Source organism: Pezoporus flaviventris, unplaced genomic scaffold (assembly GCF_033815535.1).
Source record: "Pezoporus flaviventris isolate CSIRO_AGI_PZ_B2104156 unplaced genomic scaffold, CSIRO_AGI_Pfla_v1 ptg000022l, whole genome shotgun sequence".
Classification (NCBI taxonomy): domain Eukaryota; kingdom Metazoa; phylum Chordata; class Aves; order Psittaciformes; family Psittacidae; genus Pezoporus; species Pezoporus flaviventris.
Window position 1 is genome coordinate 7,400,704 of NW_026892570.1, and position 18,697 is coordinate 7,419,400.

The window sequence follows — 18,697 nt, forward strand, 5'->3', positions numbered from 1 at the left end:
TTATTTTCATTTTTGTTTTCACTGACTGAGAATGTAAATTGAACTTTAGTGCTATTGTGCTTTGTTCTCCCTGTGAAAATGTGTTCTGCATTAAATTGCATGGATAAACTAGAACAGCTCCAAATATCACCCTTCAGCTTTTGTATAACACAAGAGCCAAGAAAAGATAGAGAATGTGGTTTTATGACCAACAGATGGTGTAATTGGTATCATAGATGCTTTTATGTCAGGGGGTCGTAGGTTCAGTCTCCATCTGGAGCCTTCTCAGATCTGCTGTGTAGCTAAATGATTAAAGAAGCTATATTGGGTCAAAACCACAACCACCTGCCTGAGGGCAAAAGTATTGCTTTCTTGATCTAGCTGTTATACTACAGTTGCCTCCTATATTACAGTTCTCAAGGCAACCAATGCAGCAGTTAATACCAACAGATTCACAAAATATTCAACACCAATTTGCTCATATCCATGAAGATTCTCAGGAACTTTTGATGATTCGCATAAAGTATGTCTAGTTTTGCCTACTTAAGTGAAAAGCTTTCAACTAGGACCAATAAATAATTGAGATAGACCAAAACCCAAGGAAAGGAAAGCATGCTGGGTAGACCTTTAGAAATTAGCACTGGCCATTTGGCCAAGATGTCTCACATAGAATCATAGAGTTGGAAGAGACCTTAAAGATCATCTGGTTCCAACCCACTTTCCACTAGACCAGGTTGCTCAAAGCCCATTCAGCATGGCCTTGAACACTGCCAGGGATGGGGCATCCACAACATCTCTGGGCAACCTCTGCCAGTGTCTCAGCAACCACACGGTGAAGAATTTTTTCTTAATGTCTGATCTGAATCTCACCTCTTTTAGCTTTAAGCCATTCTCCCTATCAGAATTAGACACATTTGTATTCTGATGGTAAAAAGTAACATTAATACTCAACACAACTGGTTTTAGCTAGTTTCTGGATTAGGATCAGAATATCAACAAAAATGCTCTAGTCCTACAGTATTAGGGTTACACGTGACTGGCCTGGCTAAAAGGGTGTACAGTCAGATCAAAACGAGTCATGCGCCCACCGAGGTCACCAGCTTAGCTGCCTTATGGAGCAAGTATCAGAAGTACACATATTCAGTGGAACCCTGATTTCAGTGGAAACCAATACTGTCACTTCCATGAGGTAGGTATTCTACATACTTGTCGTATTATCATCACATAACTGGCGTACCAAACTTGCCTGAGATACGTCACAATTTAAATGCTTTCTCTAGTACTGATGCCAGAGAGCTTATCTGCCTCACACTGGAAGCAAGTAAAATGTTTGCCTAATAAAAAACCCCAAACACGTAAATTATCATTGTTTCATGCAGTTCTGCCACAATGCGTCCTATTACTCTTTGCAAACTCTGGACAGCAATACTCCTATACCAGACAAACAGCTATCCGAGATCCAAATTTTAAATATAATGACACAGGTATAAGTAGAATGTTTCCCATTATCACATTTGATGTGCTCATACATTCAAGAATAAAGTCAAGATCTCTTACAAAATGCCAAAACACTCCCTTACTTTAAGGATTTTCCCATGCTAATGAAAAACTTGGTATTTATTAGCACTTTAAAATAAGCTTTAACACAAATTAGAAGTTAATGTTAGGCAGACTGGTTCATTTTTGAAATGTAAACACAAACCCTGTAATTTGAAGTGAACATAAACAGGAATAAACCAACATGTGATCTCATTACTAGCTTTAAAATTTTCTCTTTTCCTATACGACTGAACTGACAGCCTGCTAGATCTCTGCAATCACTTGCTGAGGAATTCTCTGGCAAACCTACATACCTAAGACCAAGCTTTGAAATCAGAAATTTCAGCATGAGTATATGCTTCTTTTTGCAGACCCCTAAACAAACAAACAAACTATATATATATGTATATATAATCACACACACATAAGGCTTTAGAAAGCATTTTCTTAGAAATGGTAGATGAAGTTTTAACTAAACTTTCTTCAAAGCTAAACAAGTTTTTGCACAGGCTGTCATTTGTATTATATGTGTTTATTGGTATATGAAAATCTTGGGATACAAGTGAGGAAAAAAAAAAGGCATATTTCTCTCTCATACACACTGTAAAAACCCTACAACACTTGTACCAGAAGTAGTGAAATATTTCCTCTAACAAAGGGAACATTCTGCTGCAGAGCACCTTCCCTAATGTTCTGTACTATGGGAAGGATAACAACCACATCAAGGTAGTAACGTGTATTTCCATTCCAGTCAACTCTGAATATCTGAGACATTTCAAGTGGATGCAGGATGTACAAAATTCGGTAATTTTAGAAGTTGGGGCTATTCAGCCTGGAGAAGAGAAGGCTGCGTGGAGACCTCATAGCAGCCTTCCAGTATCTGAAGGGGGCCTATAGGGATGCTGGGGAGGGACTCTTCATTAGGGACTGTAGTGATAGGACAAGGGGTAACGGGTTCAAACTTAAACAGGGGAAGTTTAGATTGGATATAAGGAAGTTTTTTACTGTAAGGGTGGTGAGGTGATGGAATGGGTTGCCCAGAGAAGTGGTAAATGCTCCATCCCTGATGGTGTTCAAAGCCAGGTTGGACAGACCTTTGGGCAACATGGTCTAGTGTGAGGCATTCCTGCCCATGGCAGGGGGGTTGGAACTAGATGATCTTAAGGTCCTTTCCAACCCTAACTATTCTATGATTCTATGACCATACCAAAATATTTATACTAGCTGGCAAGCATATTGCTTAGACATTTGAGTGCCTCTAAGTGTGAATTATCAACATAATTATTCAGCAGTCAAGAAAACAAGTTTTTTAATTCAAGTACTTCTATGTTAATTCATGTAGTCTGTCTTCATGGGTATATTATGTCCCTTAATTACTGCTCATGAACATCACACAGTTTCACATAGCTCTTGGAAAAAAATCCATATTGAAAACACTTTGCAACAATAAGTAGGCAGAGAATTGCAAGTAATAAGGAGTTCATACATCCTGAGGCTGTTGTGAAAGACAGCATGATGCTCCTATGCTAAGAAACCTAGCCTGGTCTTGCATGAACTTCAGGAATTATTTCGTAATGTCAAGGCAGTGGATAATTCCACAGGAAAGGTGATAATGAGAAGACAGGACCCACACCTGGATCTTCCAAGAAATCCTTAAAATTAACCCCCTTTCGCCATGAGCACTTAAAGTTACCCATTGGTCCAGAAGCTGCTGTTCCAGTGTCATCTGTAATAACAGATGTTTCCAACTTCTCTTTTTTGCTATAATGCCTGGGAAAAGCAATGCTGTGATGTCTGTGAACAGTAAGAGCAGGATTAATCAGTGGCATTTTGGGCTATGTTCCGTTGAACAAAGACACAGCAGCTAGAACAGGGTGTTTCCACAGCAAGGTACTTTTACTCTACTTGACTCCTCAAATACTACCTCTTAAGGAATGATAAACACACACAAAGAAGTGTGTACTGGCAGCCTACGACTCTTCTGAGGCTACTCTTGTTTTCTGGAAATAAAGTTGTTTGAGTCCCTTCATTCATCATGTGAGATAGTCAAACACTAAACATATTGGGCATTGTGCACGTTTCATGCTGCCTACCAACAGTTCTACAGTAAACTATCGCAAAGGCAAATATTGCTGCCATTTTGCCATCTGATATGACAAGAACTCCTTTACCTATAAGTTAGCTTGCTACAACTTTCTTCTACCCCACTGGCTGCAAAAAGAATCTCTTTGGCCACAGCAGAACACATATGCTGAACTTTTCATTTATCTATTTATTTATTTTAAACAGTTGAACATGTTCAAACGTTGCCATCTGATACTATCCCTGAGCTCTGCTTCAAACCATCAAGAGCATTTTTGTCTGGTTTGGGTTTGGGTTTTGTTTTTGTTTTTTTTCACCTGGCTGTGAAAAATGCTACAGACCAGCAAAATAAATTCATTTATAGAATGATGTGTGGATGCATAATCCACATGTGCATTCAACTCTGGGGCCCACAGAACATGGACCTGTTGGAGCAAATCCAGAGGGCACAAAGATGATCAGAGGGCTGGAGCACCTCTCCTATGAAGACAGGTGGAGATATCTGGGCTTGCTCAGCCTGAAGAAGAGAAGACTCCAGGGAGACTTTAGAGCAGCCTTCCGGTACCTAAAGAGGGCCTACAAGAAATCTGGAGAAGGACTTTTTAAAGGGCAAGTAGAAACAGGACAAGCAGGAATGGCTTTAAACTGAAGAGAGCTATAAATATTAGGAAGAAGTTCAGAAAAGCTGTGGCTGCCTCATGCCTGGCAGTGTTCAAGGCCAGGCTGGATAGGGCTTTGAGCAACCTGGTCTAGTGGAAGGTGTCCCTGCCTTGTCAGGGGGTTGGAACTAGATGATCTTTAAGGTCCCTTCCAACCCAAACCACTCTATAATAAATTCCCTTTGCTATCACAGATTGAACTCTTCCCCTCAGTTGCAAGTACTATATATAAATTCATTCAGTTGCTATATGATTTCGCAGTTGCTTGCAATTTTGCTGTGAGATGAGTCACTATCACTTTTTTTTCTGGAAAACATAAACAGTTTCTGACATGCAACAATTTCCAGTCCTAAGAAGCAAGCTCACCATTCACCAACGTGCACTGTTACTCCCTAGACTTGGGTGAACCAATAACAGGTGAGCAAAAATTCTGGTGATAATTAACTTCTGTAACCCAGTTTCATTACTAATGATAGCTAGCTCCTACTGTCCATTTTCTCCACTGAGCTGTACTGCAACACTTTGCATTCTTTTAACTTACTCTTAATCAGCCTTAATGAGCCCTTAATGTCTAGTGCTCAAAATGAGAGCTACCCAACTACTAGCAAATTCCACCTCTGTAAGAATTGTTACTATCTTGCACCTCACAGCATTCAGACAGTATTTCCATTTTTGATCTACAACTCCAGCAGGTCTGGTACTGCAGCTGTGATACCTTACCTACACTTAATTCTATGGTTTCAAATAGTAAAAAGTTACTAAAATGGCAAAACTGGCCTTCTGTACTTAGAAGTGGTCATTGACACTTGAGTCATTTATGCGTTTCTACAGATTTCAACTTACACTTCAAACCTCAAATACATGTGTATTGTAAATGCACAGTGTTCACCTATGTATCAAGAACAGATGAGCACTGGAACTAGACTGAAAATGAGTCATTACATTTTCGCTGAAATCATCACTTAATAAATCCAATTAATTTGTGCCATCGTTTTAAACCCCCGATTTAATGCAACTTTCTGCACATTCCTTGCCTCCCACCAGTCAGACAACATCAATATGCCTCAGCAATATAGGAAATGTGGACTTAATCACTAAAACAAGGTCTGTTGTATACCAAACACTTTCACTGCTAAAGTAATTTTTTAGCAACTAAAAATGCATGTATTTTTGGTGGCTACCCTGAAAAACAAAGGAAAATGCAGGAAGATATCCAGAAAACAGAAGTGTAGGAAATAGCAAAAGCTTCAAGAAACAAGAAAGCAACCTATTTAAAACATCTATAATCTTTTAAAATCCTTTAACATTTTAAAATTCTTCTTCTCAACACAGCATATGTATAAGCAAGTAACTAAAATTTGCTTATTAGTGCAATCTGAAAATTGACAAATTTCAGTAAAACAAGCTGCATACTGTCATACCTATGGCTTAACTTCTTCCATGTCATTCTTTTATCCAAGAAAAACTTAAGAAACTTATTATTGCAAATAATGACTACTGCTTGCTAGCAATTCTTTGTGTGTAGCTTGGCCACAAAAAAAAAAAAATAATCTAAGGATGGATCAAAATGAGATGTATCATCTTCCACCAGTAAAATATTCTACCTAACCAGTCATAAATCGGAATATTGTTACCATCAAGTATTCCATAGCATCAGCTACTTTAAAGACCACTTAAACACTCACAGACTTTAAACCTAAATGCTGCATACAAAGGTAATTTTGTATTAAAATGCATTAAAAATGCAGTCTGTTTATATGCTGTAACTAAAGGTCACATTCATGACTGACACAAAGACAAAACTTTACTCAGTATAAACATGATAGCAGCTAGCTTATAAAGAAGTATTATCCCGGCCAAAGTTAAAACAAAAAAAGTTAGCATTTGCTCTTTCAGCAGTTAATTGTACAGAACAGCCATTTCATTATCTTGTTATGCAGAACAGAGAAAGTCCAAACCACTGAAAAATGACAGGAAGTTAAAACCACCTCCCAGATTATCATGAAGTACTGGTGTTACACCACATTTTTTATCCTGTCTTTATCACCAATCTAACACGTACTTACTGTAATGCGCCAAGTTTAAATTCCTTCTCTTGCATTCCCTCCTGCACCTACTGTGACATTCTTAGGTAATCAGTAAAGGGCTTCCTCCAAAAGAAGCTACATTTTGAATAGTCAAGTGTCAAAAATTACTGCCTGTTCCTGTCTTGAGTTTAGAATCATAAAACTACAGAATAATAGAACAGCCCAGGTTGGAAGGGACCTCAAAAGATCACCTGGTCCGATCTCTTACGGGATAGGAAGCCTAGGTGAGACTACCCAGAATGCTGTCCAGTCATGTCTTGAAAGCCTGCTGGGACTCCCCCACATCACTGTGGAGGTTGTTTTCCAGCAACTGAATGTTCTTCCACTGTGAAAAATTTCTTTATATCAAGATGAAACCCTTCCTGGTGCAAGTTGTGCCTCTTGTCCCTTCTCCATATGGCTCCTTGTAGGAAACCTCTACCCTCTTTGTAGATACCCTTTAATTACTGGAAACCTATAATGAGGTTCCCTCGACTCTTTTCCAGGGAGAGGAGACATGAATTGGTCTTTCCCCTCAGGGCAGGTTCTCCATCTACGTGGCCCTCCTTTAGACACTCTCCAGTCTGTTCTTGTTTTTCTTGAATTGCAGGCACCACAATACTCCCAGTGCAGTCTGACAAGTGTCAAGTGAAATGATCACGTCTCTGTTAGTAATGGCCCAAAACATTTTCATTTTCAAACTGCAGAAAAAAAAGTTACCCAGTGGATTATACATTTCCAAATCTACTTAAATTTCACCTCTGACTCCAGTACTTACTAGTTTCTGCCAACACTGGATCACCTCTTGGGAAATACAGCTCAGAGTTATCCAAAGAGCATGCAAAGTCAGGTGGTAACACCTTTAATAGCAGGGATAAACAGAGAAATATTACCCATATAACACAGTAGGCAAAACTACAGTATTTTCTTCCATAAAGGTCCTTCAAAGCTGGAGCACATTTCATCTGGAATCAAGAGTTCATTGATACATCAGAAATTCTACACTGAGTCACAACAAAATTGTATCTCGCCCAGTGTCCAGTTTCCAACAGCAGTTTTACGTATGTATCTGCTACTTGAGCATTAGAAATTGGTCATGTAGAGAGAACAGTAGCTCGCTGACAGATACTTCCAGTGATCTGCAGCTCAACTGATTTATCAGCTTATGTAACTTGCTATAAATATTTTGCAATGACGTAGCACACACACAGGACAGGAAACTAAGATCTGAAAAATTCATCAACAGCAGGACAGTGTAAGTGCATCACCTTATCAGCATGAAAATTGCCAAAGAACATAAAAATGTAAGAAATGTTATCCACACATTTCCTTTTATTAGGACACTGAAATAGTTTTATGTACAAATGTTTTGTGGTAGTTTTAAATACTTCCTCTTTTTAAGCAGCATTTACAGCTCATGCATTTCTTGAGTCATCTTAAGATGCAAGACACTTTCGCAGTAGCAACTTCATACACTCCACAACCCTGTTTAAAATAATAAAGTCCAGATGGAGTGACAGAGACAGTACAGCATTCTGTGCAGTGACTGGGATTATATTTCAAAAGTAATAAGAAAAAAAAAAAAAGAGTTGTTCAGCCATACCTCTTTTTTTCTTAATACTCTCCGTATGCACTTCACCTTCTATCAAAAAAAATGATTAGTACAATAAACAGAAAAGGCATCTGTAGGTTTTCCTATAAAAACAATGAACCTACACAAATAACAATCAATTATCATTAAATATTCCAAGAAAATATATCTTTGTTTTAAAAAGAATATATCATGAAGACATGTTTCTTCAATCCAAAATACCTTCGAAGCATAAATTCTTTCCAGTCCATCCCAGTCACTACGTATTGCAAAAAATTGCTTTTATCAGGACAATTTCAAATGGCTACCCCATTACAGTCAAAATGCGTTCTTTCTCAACTACCAGCTACTAATCTTCATTTAAAAAAAAATAATCATTTTTGATCAGAATTTATTATCCTGATGAAATTAGGGAAAACACTTAGCCGAAATTTTGTTTCAAATACTTGGCAGCACAAAATACATAATTTAGTTGAATTAAGAATACACTTATTTTCAACAGAAACTTTGAAATACAGGATAATGCCCTTATGTGTTTGATTCACCACAAAGCATCCTGCTAAATAGCCTTCCATTTACTTACTAAGACCCCAGCTTCACTCCCACATCAGAAGAAATGGATGAAAAAGTCCCTCTTCATCCAAACATAACTATAAAGCAATTAAAACAGGCTGGATCATATACTTACCACCCTACAGCACTGAAAACTTCAGCACCCTAACAGGCTTCTTATTTTTTAATGTCAAAAGTTTAACCAGAACATGTGCTGTCTCCCAAATCCCAAGATTCCCCTCCCCCCTTCCCCCCCCCAGCCATACTTCCATTCATCTGCTTGCCATGTCAGAGACATTTATTAGAAAACAAAAAAGGCGGCGGCCAGACATGCTTAAACTGACCAGGGATATATCTCTCCATCAGCTACATCTCGTAAGTGTCTTAATTTCTCACAGAGACTTATATAACTTGTCAGCAAAACACACATTACAACAGTACTTCAGGTGCTATCAATCATAAGGTGCTCACTTTAGTGTGATCTAAATGCTTCTCTATACACTTGTGGACAACAAAAATGGACAAAGGCCATTTTTCCAATGGTTTAATGCTGTGTTTATGTGCCAAATTAATTGGCTAATAGTATCTCTCAGCAACATACCTGAACTTTACTTTCATCAGAACCTTTGAAGTCAGAGCTTCAAAACTGCCAGAGATTCCACTCTGCTTCCTGGAAATTTAGGTATTATCACTTCACTTTAAACTGAAAAAAAACCCCAACAACCCCCAAACAAAAACAACAAAACAAACCCCTGTATCTAAAGATGGTTGCCAACTCTCAAAAATGCAACAAGAAAGTTCCATTTTGTAGGCAGCTTAAAAAAAATTAAAAATAATAATAATAAAAAGGCAAGAAGTGAATATAGATCCTGCAACCTAGTGTTTCAATGATAACTGGTGATTTGATTACCTTCACAGGTTTAACTTGAACTCCAAACCCATTTATTATGCTGCACTGGAATCAAAGTACCTCATTTATTCCCATCTTACACATCAAAGGTTTGATTCACTTGAACACTCAGGTTTATACTATCAACTCAAAAAAGGCTTACAAGCTCAAACTATAGTCATAGGTTTTGATTTCCATTTCTCTTAATTTCTGATGGTCTTGAGAAGGTTGATTGTTCTGCACTTCAGTTCCAGTCTGTGAAATGGGAATCAGCTTCCTTCCCCATGTTTTTACTCTTTGGAATTGTTGGCTTCTCACAAGCTTTTACTCACAGTTAATAGAGAAAACACAAATGTCAGTGAAATAGGAATACTCTTTCACATTGCGGTGACCATTCCTCTGTGCTGCGTAGTAGATAATGATTCGACTATATCAAATAGTCAAGCAACAGTCACAATGGTGCACCAACACAGCTTTAGGTGGTTTATCTGAGTGCATGAAGCTGAGAAGTTTTGAAGCCAGTGTATGGACAGTCATTATAAACTCAAGGAGGCAACACAGACTGTGCATATCTGACACAGAATATTCAAAAAAAATACAGCTGATCATGCTACAAAATCTAATTATATGATAAGTAAAAATCTGAATCAAACATGATTAACTTTTTATTTAAACAAAGATGTTTCTCAAAAACAGTCCTGTAGCAGCAACCCAAAAGGCATGTAAGTACAAAACAACCCAGAAGACAGATCAGGCATTCTTAAAGCAAAATTCTGAACTACATAGCTATCATTTTTATTTTATAAGACGGTACAGCTTACTGTAATTCTTCCTTACCAGCTTCCTCTGATAGGTGTAATGTGTTCATCTCTGTAATGTCCATCTGTGCTTCCTGAAAATCTGGACAGCATAATCTCCATATATGACTATCCAATTATGTAGGGGTTTTAAGTGCATGCATTGAGCTGTGTTTCAGTAATCTTTCTACAATCTAAATTCTTATTGGCTATCTATCTTTCCCTCTAAGGTATAGCTGCTCAGAAACAAAATGTGGCACACACCATTATAGTGCTTCAAAGTAGTTTGACTAAACTAGTACAGAGTTGCTGTTTCAAAATCTTCATTCATTCCTCATGCTGCTTATGACTCCTCTTCAAGAACAGCACAAAGTCCGCCTGACTGAACATACTATAATGGAATTACATGAATTTCAAAATTCAGAGTTTTCAGGTTACATGTTTTAAAGTTAATCATATGAAAAACCTCACCCATAATATCAAACATGCATATGATTACATATGAAATGCACAAAGAAAGTAGTATTTAATATGGATTTACCATTTAGACAATGGAATTCTCTGGCCAGGCATTCTTAAAACCTGGTTTACAAAAATGGTTAGAGAAAGATATAAACAAAAATGGAATTTAAGTTCCTTCTATAGTTAATCATGAATGACATAACATAGCATAAAATCATCTCTTAAAGTGTTACATACTCCCTTTTGACAGTATTAGGAACAGCCTATCTTTAGGGGGTGTGTGTGGGGATTTCCTTGAAACTTGTTTGAAGTTCCTAAATTCTAAGGATATGTGGAGATATATTTTAGATGTTTTGGAAGAAAACAACATTTATACACATTTTTGAATCTTCAAACTTAAGCGTTTGAAGAAATTAACTGAAAACTTCTTAGATGCAACTTATGAAAGAGTCATGTATGCAACAGTGATATTCCGTTTGAAAAAACGCTGGTAAGTGGTAGAGCGAATTGCAAGTACACTGTGTCATTCACAGGTTCAAAAATTCAGCATTCTTCCCCTCACTGCATTTGTACTGTTCTGGAACAATCATGTTACTCAGACAGATTTCAAGGCCATCAGTGGAAAAACCTGGAAGTCCCTACACAGTGTAAACTACAACCTGGTAAACTGGGGAAAGAGGAATCCAATCCAGCAGTCTAATTCAATACAGACTGTGCAGCTTCCTTAATAAGTGATGCAGCTTTGTCCAGTTCTTGGTCTGTTTGTTCCACTGTTACCACTACTCGAATACTAGAAAAACAGAACATACAAAGTAAAATTTACTCCTTGGTTCACCTTCGGAATTTTTCTTGTACCAATTTTAACACATTAAGACCACTCTCTCTAGGGAAATTATTATGGATTCAAATTCAGCCAGAAACAACACATTTGTCTAAGCAGAAATGGTCAGATTACCTCTTTTTAACTACATCACACTACAGATATGTGATTATCATATTTTTTACTTGCAGATCATGTGTAGATCATGGAAATGTGCCTGGTAGTTTTGATACACTTATTTCAAGGTATCAGGATCCTGTAACAGTCACTGACAATATACCTCAAAATGGAACATTTCCAAATATTTACAGGACCAACTATTCAAACCAGGCTATTGAACAAAACCCCATTTTCATTGTATGAAAAGAGACAGTCATATCCAATAAAATTAAATGATGTACTGACTTTCTACTAACCTAGGTGGAGGAAGACATTTTTCTTCTTTCTCCAGATAGCAGGCCTGAGTTAATGCAATACCACTATTCATGCACTACAAATAAAGAAGATACAGCAATTGTCAATCTGGGAACTTCTGATTGCAGTCTTTTGATAACCAAATACATATAACTAATTTCTATGAGTCTGGTGTCACAATAACTGTAAGTTCTTTCCTAAATGAAGGTTTATAAGTCTGTGAAAAATCATCTCTAAATTTAACACAGCATAAACACATGGAATTATGAACACATAAAATGTATTAGGGTGCAGCTTCTTTAGCTTTCAGCTCCAAGTAATCAGACAAAAATGCTGTATTAACTAGGCTATTAAATCATATTTAAGCATGTTTTCAAGGCAATCAACTTCAGAGTTTTTTGCTGTGTAATCTTGTTTACCTGCCACCTGAAATAGAAAACTTCCTCAACTACCTTCATCTCCTTCACGTGGGAGAAAGAGGGTACTGAAGATGAAAAAAATACTATATATAAAACATGATATTCTTCACTGAAAAAAGCAAGTTCATGTACTCAAACAAACAAAATTACAGAAAACTAGACTTCAGATGGTTAAAACATTCCACCAGAACTCTTAAAATGATAGCCTTTATTCTCAGAAACATAAAAGTTTTCTAAGCAAAAGTTTTATATGCAAATTGAACTTGAGTTTTGAAGTACAAAGCAGGAAATAATTATTTTGTGAAATAAAAGGTCTAATTACATATTTTCATGCAGTGCTACAGACCTAAACATCTGCAGCATGAAATTTTTAGAAGATGGTCTCTAATATAGCATTATAATCAGTAAACAAACTGAGTTTCTTGCAGCATCCCTGCAAGACATTACAGCAAGTTACCCAACAAGCCTCTCTACCCATATGCACTTCATATGCATTGTTTACATTCAAATACAACAATATATTTTATTTTCTATGGGGACACTTACATAATCCACGACTCTTTTGAGTAACTTGACATCATTTTCCCGAGATCCATGGCTTTCTTCCAACTGTAAGTGCAATGCTGGGGAAAAAGTTTCTCCCACTACTTTTAAGCCAGAAATCCTAAAACAAACAAAAAGCCTTCAATGCATACCTTTCTTGAGCACATGTTGAAGTTCTAGGTAGTAAGTGTTCTAGGTAGTAGCTGGTGAGTGAGAAGAGAGGGATATTTCACTTCAGTAATACTGATGCAGGTAAAGCACATATGCGTTTCAGTTTGCAATAGGTAAAGACAACAAAGCTTATCAAGGGAACATCTTTACTAAGGAGTTTACTAAATGTAGCTTCAGCAAGTTTATGTAACAATAGTGACTCCTTTTGCAAAAAGGATTAATGATTCAGAAATTTTAAAGGATCCTGAGGCAGGAGAAATGTTAGTGTGAGGCTTGTATGTTGCTGATAAAAACACAGCTAGTTAAGTAAAGTCTCTGGAATCTATATTAAGAAAATAAATAATAGTAACTCTTTTTACCCACTTCTGTCACAAATAGAAACAAGGTGGGATTTTCTTTTTGGTTTTTTTTTCCCAATATTTATGATTTTTAATTATTTCCTGTAAGAAAATATTTACAACATTGTTTGTCATTTAGTCAGAAGCTCCCCTAAAACTAGTTATATTACTAGAATTGTTCCCAAATCTGTACATAAGGACAGTTGATAACTGGGTTCCTAGAATCTGGCTGAATGACTGACATTTGATTGTCACTGTTCTGATTCAGGACTGTGTTATTCCCCTCCAAAAAGCTGTATCCAATACCCAAGAAAGACCTCTGGTCTCCAGTGTTCACAGGTCCCATAAACGCATGTCTACCATCAGATGTGATTTTGATTTCCTGATTTTGATGAGCTTGCCTCACACTCATTTTAAGTATATACCCTGATTTTCAAGTAAGTTTTCTATTTTTACAAAGTTCAAGACTCAGTCAGCAGAAGAGATGTTAAATCCATAAATGCCAGAACTGGAGCCTGGAGGAGAGAAAACTGGCACTAGAGACACACTGAATCAATTATAACCTAGAAAAAAATAAAATCATACTTTAGCATGGAAAGCATCTTGTATTATTTCTGCAATGATATTTCAATTCACAGTTCATTTCAGAAAGACAAATCAAACTGATTTTCTTCTTCAGGCACAAAACTGCAAATATTCTGGTGCTGTTCCCCTGCACTTGCAAATTAACCAAATACAACTCCTACACAAAAAGAAATATCTGGAAGAGCTGATTTGAAGTAACAAAGGAACAAAACTAGCCTCCAGAACTCCAATGTTTCTTTTAAGGCTAGTTTTATATTAATAAATTAAATATGCCTTGAACTGTTTTCTGGCTGTGTGGTGAATGGGTTTGGAATGATTCACATCCATACTTCTAAAATGTGAGCCTTCGCATCAGGGTGCCCACATCCAAACTGAATAGTGTGAACAGCTCCTGGCTCACACCAACTCTTGAACTGTATCCAGGAGTCCTTTCAAAGAGCACTGTTTGGCCTGGGCCAAACCTATGCCACAGATCACTCCAATAATTTCGGAGAGCAGACAATTGAGATCCAGTGTCTAGGAATGCTTCCCAACATTAACATACCAGTACTGAAGTAGCCTTGGGGAGCATCTTCCTCATCCCAGCTACAAGGCTGGGCTTCAGAATTGTGTGGCAGTCCAAGCTCCTGGCAGTAGGAAACCCTGTGTAACCATGCTGCTTGGAACACCATAAACACTTGTCAGTTTTCCTAACAGAAATCTAGAACAAGGTCTCATTGAAAAAAAAAAAAACAAACCAAAAAACCAAGTTTCTCTGATAGCAAAAAATCTTTAAATTAAATCCACTTTTCCTCAATAAAAACCTGCTTTGTTGGAAAATTCTCAGCCAGGTGTAGGATACATAGTAAGTAATGAACTGCTGAAGGGGTACTTCTTGCTCTTGTCATGCTTTTTAAAAAGTCCACAAAATTATGTCTTCCCACAACAGTGCTTTTTCATTTCTACTTTCTGAGACTAGATATTTCTTAAATACACAACTGAAATCTACTTTATCTAAAGGTTGTTAAGAAAGTTAGGAAAATTCCCAATTTGTGTTAATTATCCCATTTCTTACTGCCTTTTCTTATGCTTTACAAACTGCCATAGACAATAAGAAATGATATCTGTACCATAAAGAACTGGAATCAAGCAGCAGTCATAGTTAGGCAAGGAAGATGAGTACACTTAACATCACAGCACTGAAGAAAGCTTTTCCGAAAACTCTGCCTCCTCTTCAAACCATCACACACTTTTTCTAGTGTGGTTTTATTAACAAAAACACACTGGACCCTGAAAATACTAATTCAAATCTTCCCTATAATATTGCTTTATGCAATTGTTAGGATAGTTTTTCTGTTACAGGGCTTCCCAGTTCCCTGGTATTGTTAAATCTTTCAAATTCTTTCCCAGTATGACCTAGAAGCACTTTTTTTTTTTTTTTGACACCTATATTACCACACCGTTTTTCATAAGGCAAGAATACAAAATTCCTATTACAGACACTCAGGCATCTTGCCTACTTGTCGATTTGTGATTATACTAATCACTGAATTTAAGTGAAAAAAAGTTATCAGTCACAGCACAGGAAACTACCAGCCATGGCTTATTTGCTTCTGTTTTGCAGTGAATATTAACAAGTAAAAGGTTGATAATTTTTCCTTACATTCTTTCCCTGTATTTTAAGCATATTTGCAAAATGATACCTAGAAACAAGTTAGAGAAGGATGTTACAAATTTTCTCCTTTGAGCTCAATCATAACATTTCATTACTAGAAAGAAAAGACACTAACAGTTTTTACGTTGCTCCAAAATTTTAAATTTCAAGCATAGAAGCATCTGGGTATTTTTGACCTGAAAGCCCATGTATTTTAAAACCATGTTGAAACACAACACCGCCAAAGGAAACAAGGATTAGTTATAGTAGGATTATTCCAAAGAAGTCAAATATAGCTAAAGTTCTAACATAAAATGCCAGCTAAGCAGGATATCGCTTATTTGAAGTAACGAGCAACTTACACTGAATAACTAAGTTACTAATGCCACAAAAAACCAGCTAGTACAATCAATCATGCATTACAGATTTTACATATGTTTAGATGTCATTCATTTCTGTAATATGTAACAGAAAACTGTTGAAAATTGTAACATACCAGCTAACATACCTATTAAACAGTTGTTGAAAAGTCACAGTAATTTCTATATCTTTTTAGTATCAAAACCTGACAGAAAAAAGCAATTACTCAATATAGACATATTTTAAGAGAGGATAGTGTTAGTAAATTTTAAACAGAATCCTTATTTTTCAGATAAATGCTAGCAATCTTCTATGTGCCCCCAGAACTATGGATACTTCTATTACTATTTAACAGTCTACTTTTATATGCAAGAACAATATTGTGTTAAAAGGTGACTGCAAGGTACACTGAGTTGTCTGAAAGAGTATCTGCTAAGCTATATTGAAAATGCTTTTACTTGGACTTTTTTTTTTTCAAAATGGTTATCAACACTTCATGCCATTGAAAGCTATATCCCATTCTTCTGAAGACTTAAATGTGTAATGGCTTCCAATCATCCTCACTAACGTGAAGATGTAATCTGATTTCATCTGTAAAGGGATTTTTAAAATTTGGACACTTGTTAGTAACATAACAGAGACAACTGGAAAAGGGTTATTTTCTTCCTTTAATATATATATATAATTTAGTGTACATATCCCAGTCCAAGTATCTGTAAAACCAGAAAAAGATTTGGTCAAAGAGAGTTCTTTAAAAAGTTGGTATTATGAAGGCCTGGTCAAAATCAACAACAGCCAAAAAAAAAAAACAACCCCAAAACAAAAAAAAAAACAAAACCAAACCAAACCAAACAACAAAATCCCACCAACAAAAAACCCAACCCAAAATAACACACTTACCCTTGTAAAGCTTTGTGAATTCGTTCACATTTAGTCCGGAGAGTCTGAAAAATATCTACACACATGAAAACAAACCAAAAAACGAAACCAAACAAAAAAAAAAAGAAAAAAAGAAAAAGCTTAGAGATCTCGTTTTTTACTTTATATTTCTGTAAGTCTAAGACTTCAAGAAAAAGCATTTGGAAGGAAAACTAAGAGACACATATCGACTGAAGTACTAAGTCTCTTCACAACTCTTCACATGTTTCCGACTCCCATGTCTGCCAGGAAATGACACGCTTTTAAGATGTGAGAAATGCGTACTTCCCTTTATCTCATTACTCCAGCTGCACTGGTTCATGATCATATGGAAAGGATGACACAAACACTTGGTAATGCGATTGAAATGCCAGGTCCAATTTACTTGTATCTATAAAATATCTGCAGGCATGCCGTCTCTGGTCCTTTCACCAAGTCACTGCAGAATTATCAACAGGAAACTTTGACTCCTGGATCTGCAAACTTTGGTTCTGCTCCTTATTAAAGGTTGACCCATCACTACAGCTAACAGTCCTCTAACTTACTCTTTTTTCTTGCTTTTGTTTAATTCAGAGGATTAGCGTGGGCTACCCTGTAGATTTTATTTATTTGTGACAAATTAAGTACTGCATCTCTCTGCAGATGTGCTACAACCTGTCGATGCTAATGAAGGTGAATTATATGGAAATATATTGCCATTCATTTATCTTTAACCTTCCATACCTTGGTTTGTCTCGAGGGAATTTGCTCTCAAAGAAGAATATCACTAGTCTATAAAGCAGAATTATAATAGAATCAGAGAATCATAGAATAGTTAGGGTTGGAAAGGACCTTAAGATCATCTAGTTCCAACCCCCCTGCCATGGGCAGGGACATGTCACACTAAACCACATCACCCAAGGCCTCATCCAACCTGGTCTTGAACACTGCCAGGGATGAAGCATTCACAACCTCCCTGGGCAACCCATTCCAGTGCCTCACCACCCTAACAGAAAAGAATTTCCTCCTTATATCCAATCTAAACTTCCCCTGTTTAAGTTTGAACCCGTTACCCCTTGTCCTATCACTACAGTCCCTAATGAAGAGTCCCTCCCCACCATCCCTATAGGCCCCCTTCAGATACTGGAAGGCTGCTATGAGGTCTCCATGCAGCCTTCTCTTCTCCAGGCTCAACAGCCCCAACTTCCTCAGCCTGTCTTCATACGGGAGGTGCTCCAGTCCCCTGATCATCCTCGTGGCCCTCCTCTGGACTTGTTCCAACAGTTCCATGTCCTTTTTCTGTTGAGGACACCAGAACTGCACACAATACTCCAGATGAGGTATCACCAGAGCAGAGTAGAGGGTCAGGATCACCTCCTTCGACCTGCTGGTCACGCTCCTTTTGATGCAGCCCAGGATACGGTTGGCTTTCTGGGCTGCAAGCGCACACTGAAGCCAGCTCATGTTCATTTTCTCATCAACCAACACCCCCAAGTCCTTCTCTGCAGGGCTGCTCTGAATCTCTTCTCTGCCCAACCTTAGCTGTGCCTGGGATTGCTCTGACCCAGGTGTAGGTCCTTGCACTTGGCATGGTTAAACTTCATGAGCTTGGCATCAGCCCACCTCATAAGCGTGTCAAGGTCCCTCTGGATGGCATTCCTTCCCTCCAGCATATCAACTGAACCACACAGCTTGGTGTCATCGGCAAACTTGCTGAGGGCGCACTCAATCCCACTGTCCATGTCAGCGACAAAGATGTTAAACAAGACCAGGCCCAACACCGATCCCTGTGGGATACCACTCGTTACTGGTCTCCACCTGGACACTGAGCCATTGACCACAACTCTTTGTGTGCGGCCATCTAGCCAGTTCTTTATCCACCGAGTGGTCCATCCATCAAA

The 18,697-nt window shown here is 37.5% G+C and overlaps 1 protein-coding gene across 1 annotated transcript in view; it reads right to left on the reverse strand.

Annotated features, from left to right (window-relative positions):
• Window positions 1-10,009: 10,009 nt before the first annotated feature.
• The window catches only part of SPTLC1 (serine palmitoyltransferase long chain base subunit 1), a 37,914-nt gene continuing 29,226 nt past the window's right edge, over window positions 10,010-18,697 (reverse strand). The window contains 4 exon segments of the mRNA XM_061456368.1: window positions 10,010-11,406; window positions 11,853-11,926; window positions 12,816-12,933; window positions 16,800-16,854. Of these exon segments, the coding sequence (XP_061312352.1) occupies window positions 11,313-11,406; window positions 11,853-11,926; window positions 12,816-12,933; window positions 16,800-16,854 (341 nt within the window). The 3' untranslated portion in view covers window positions 10,010-11,312.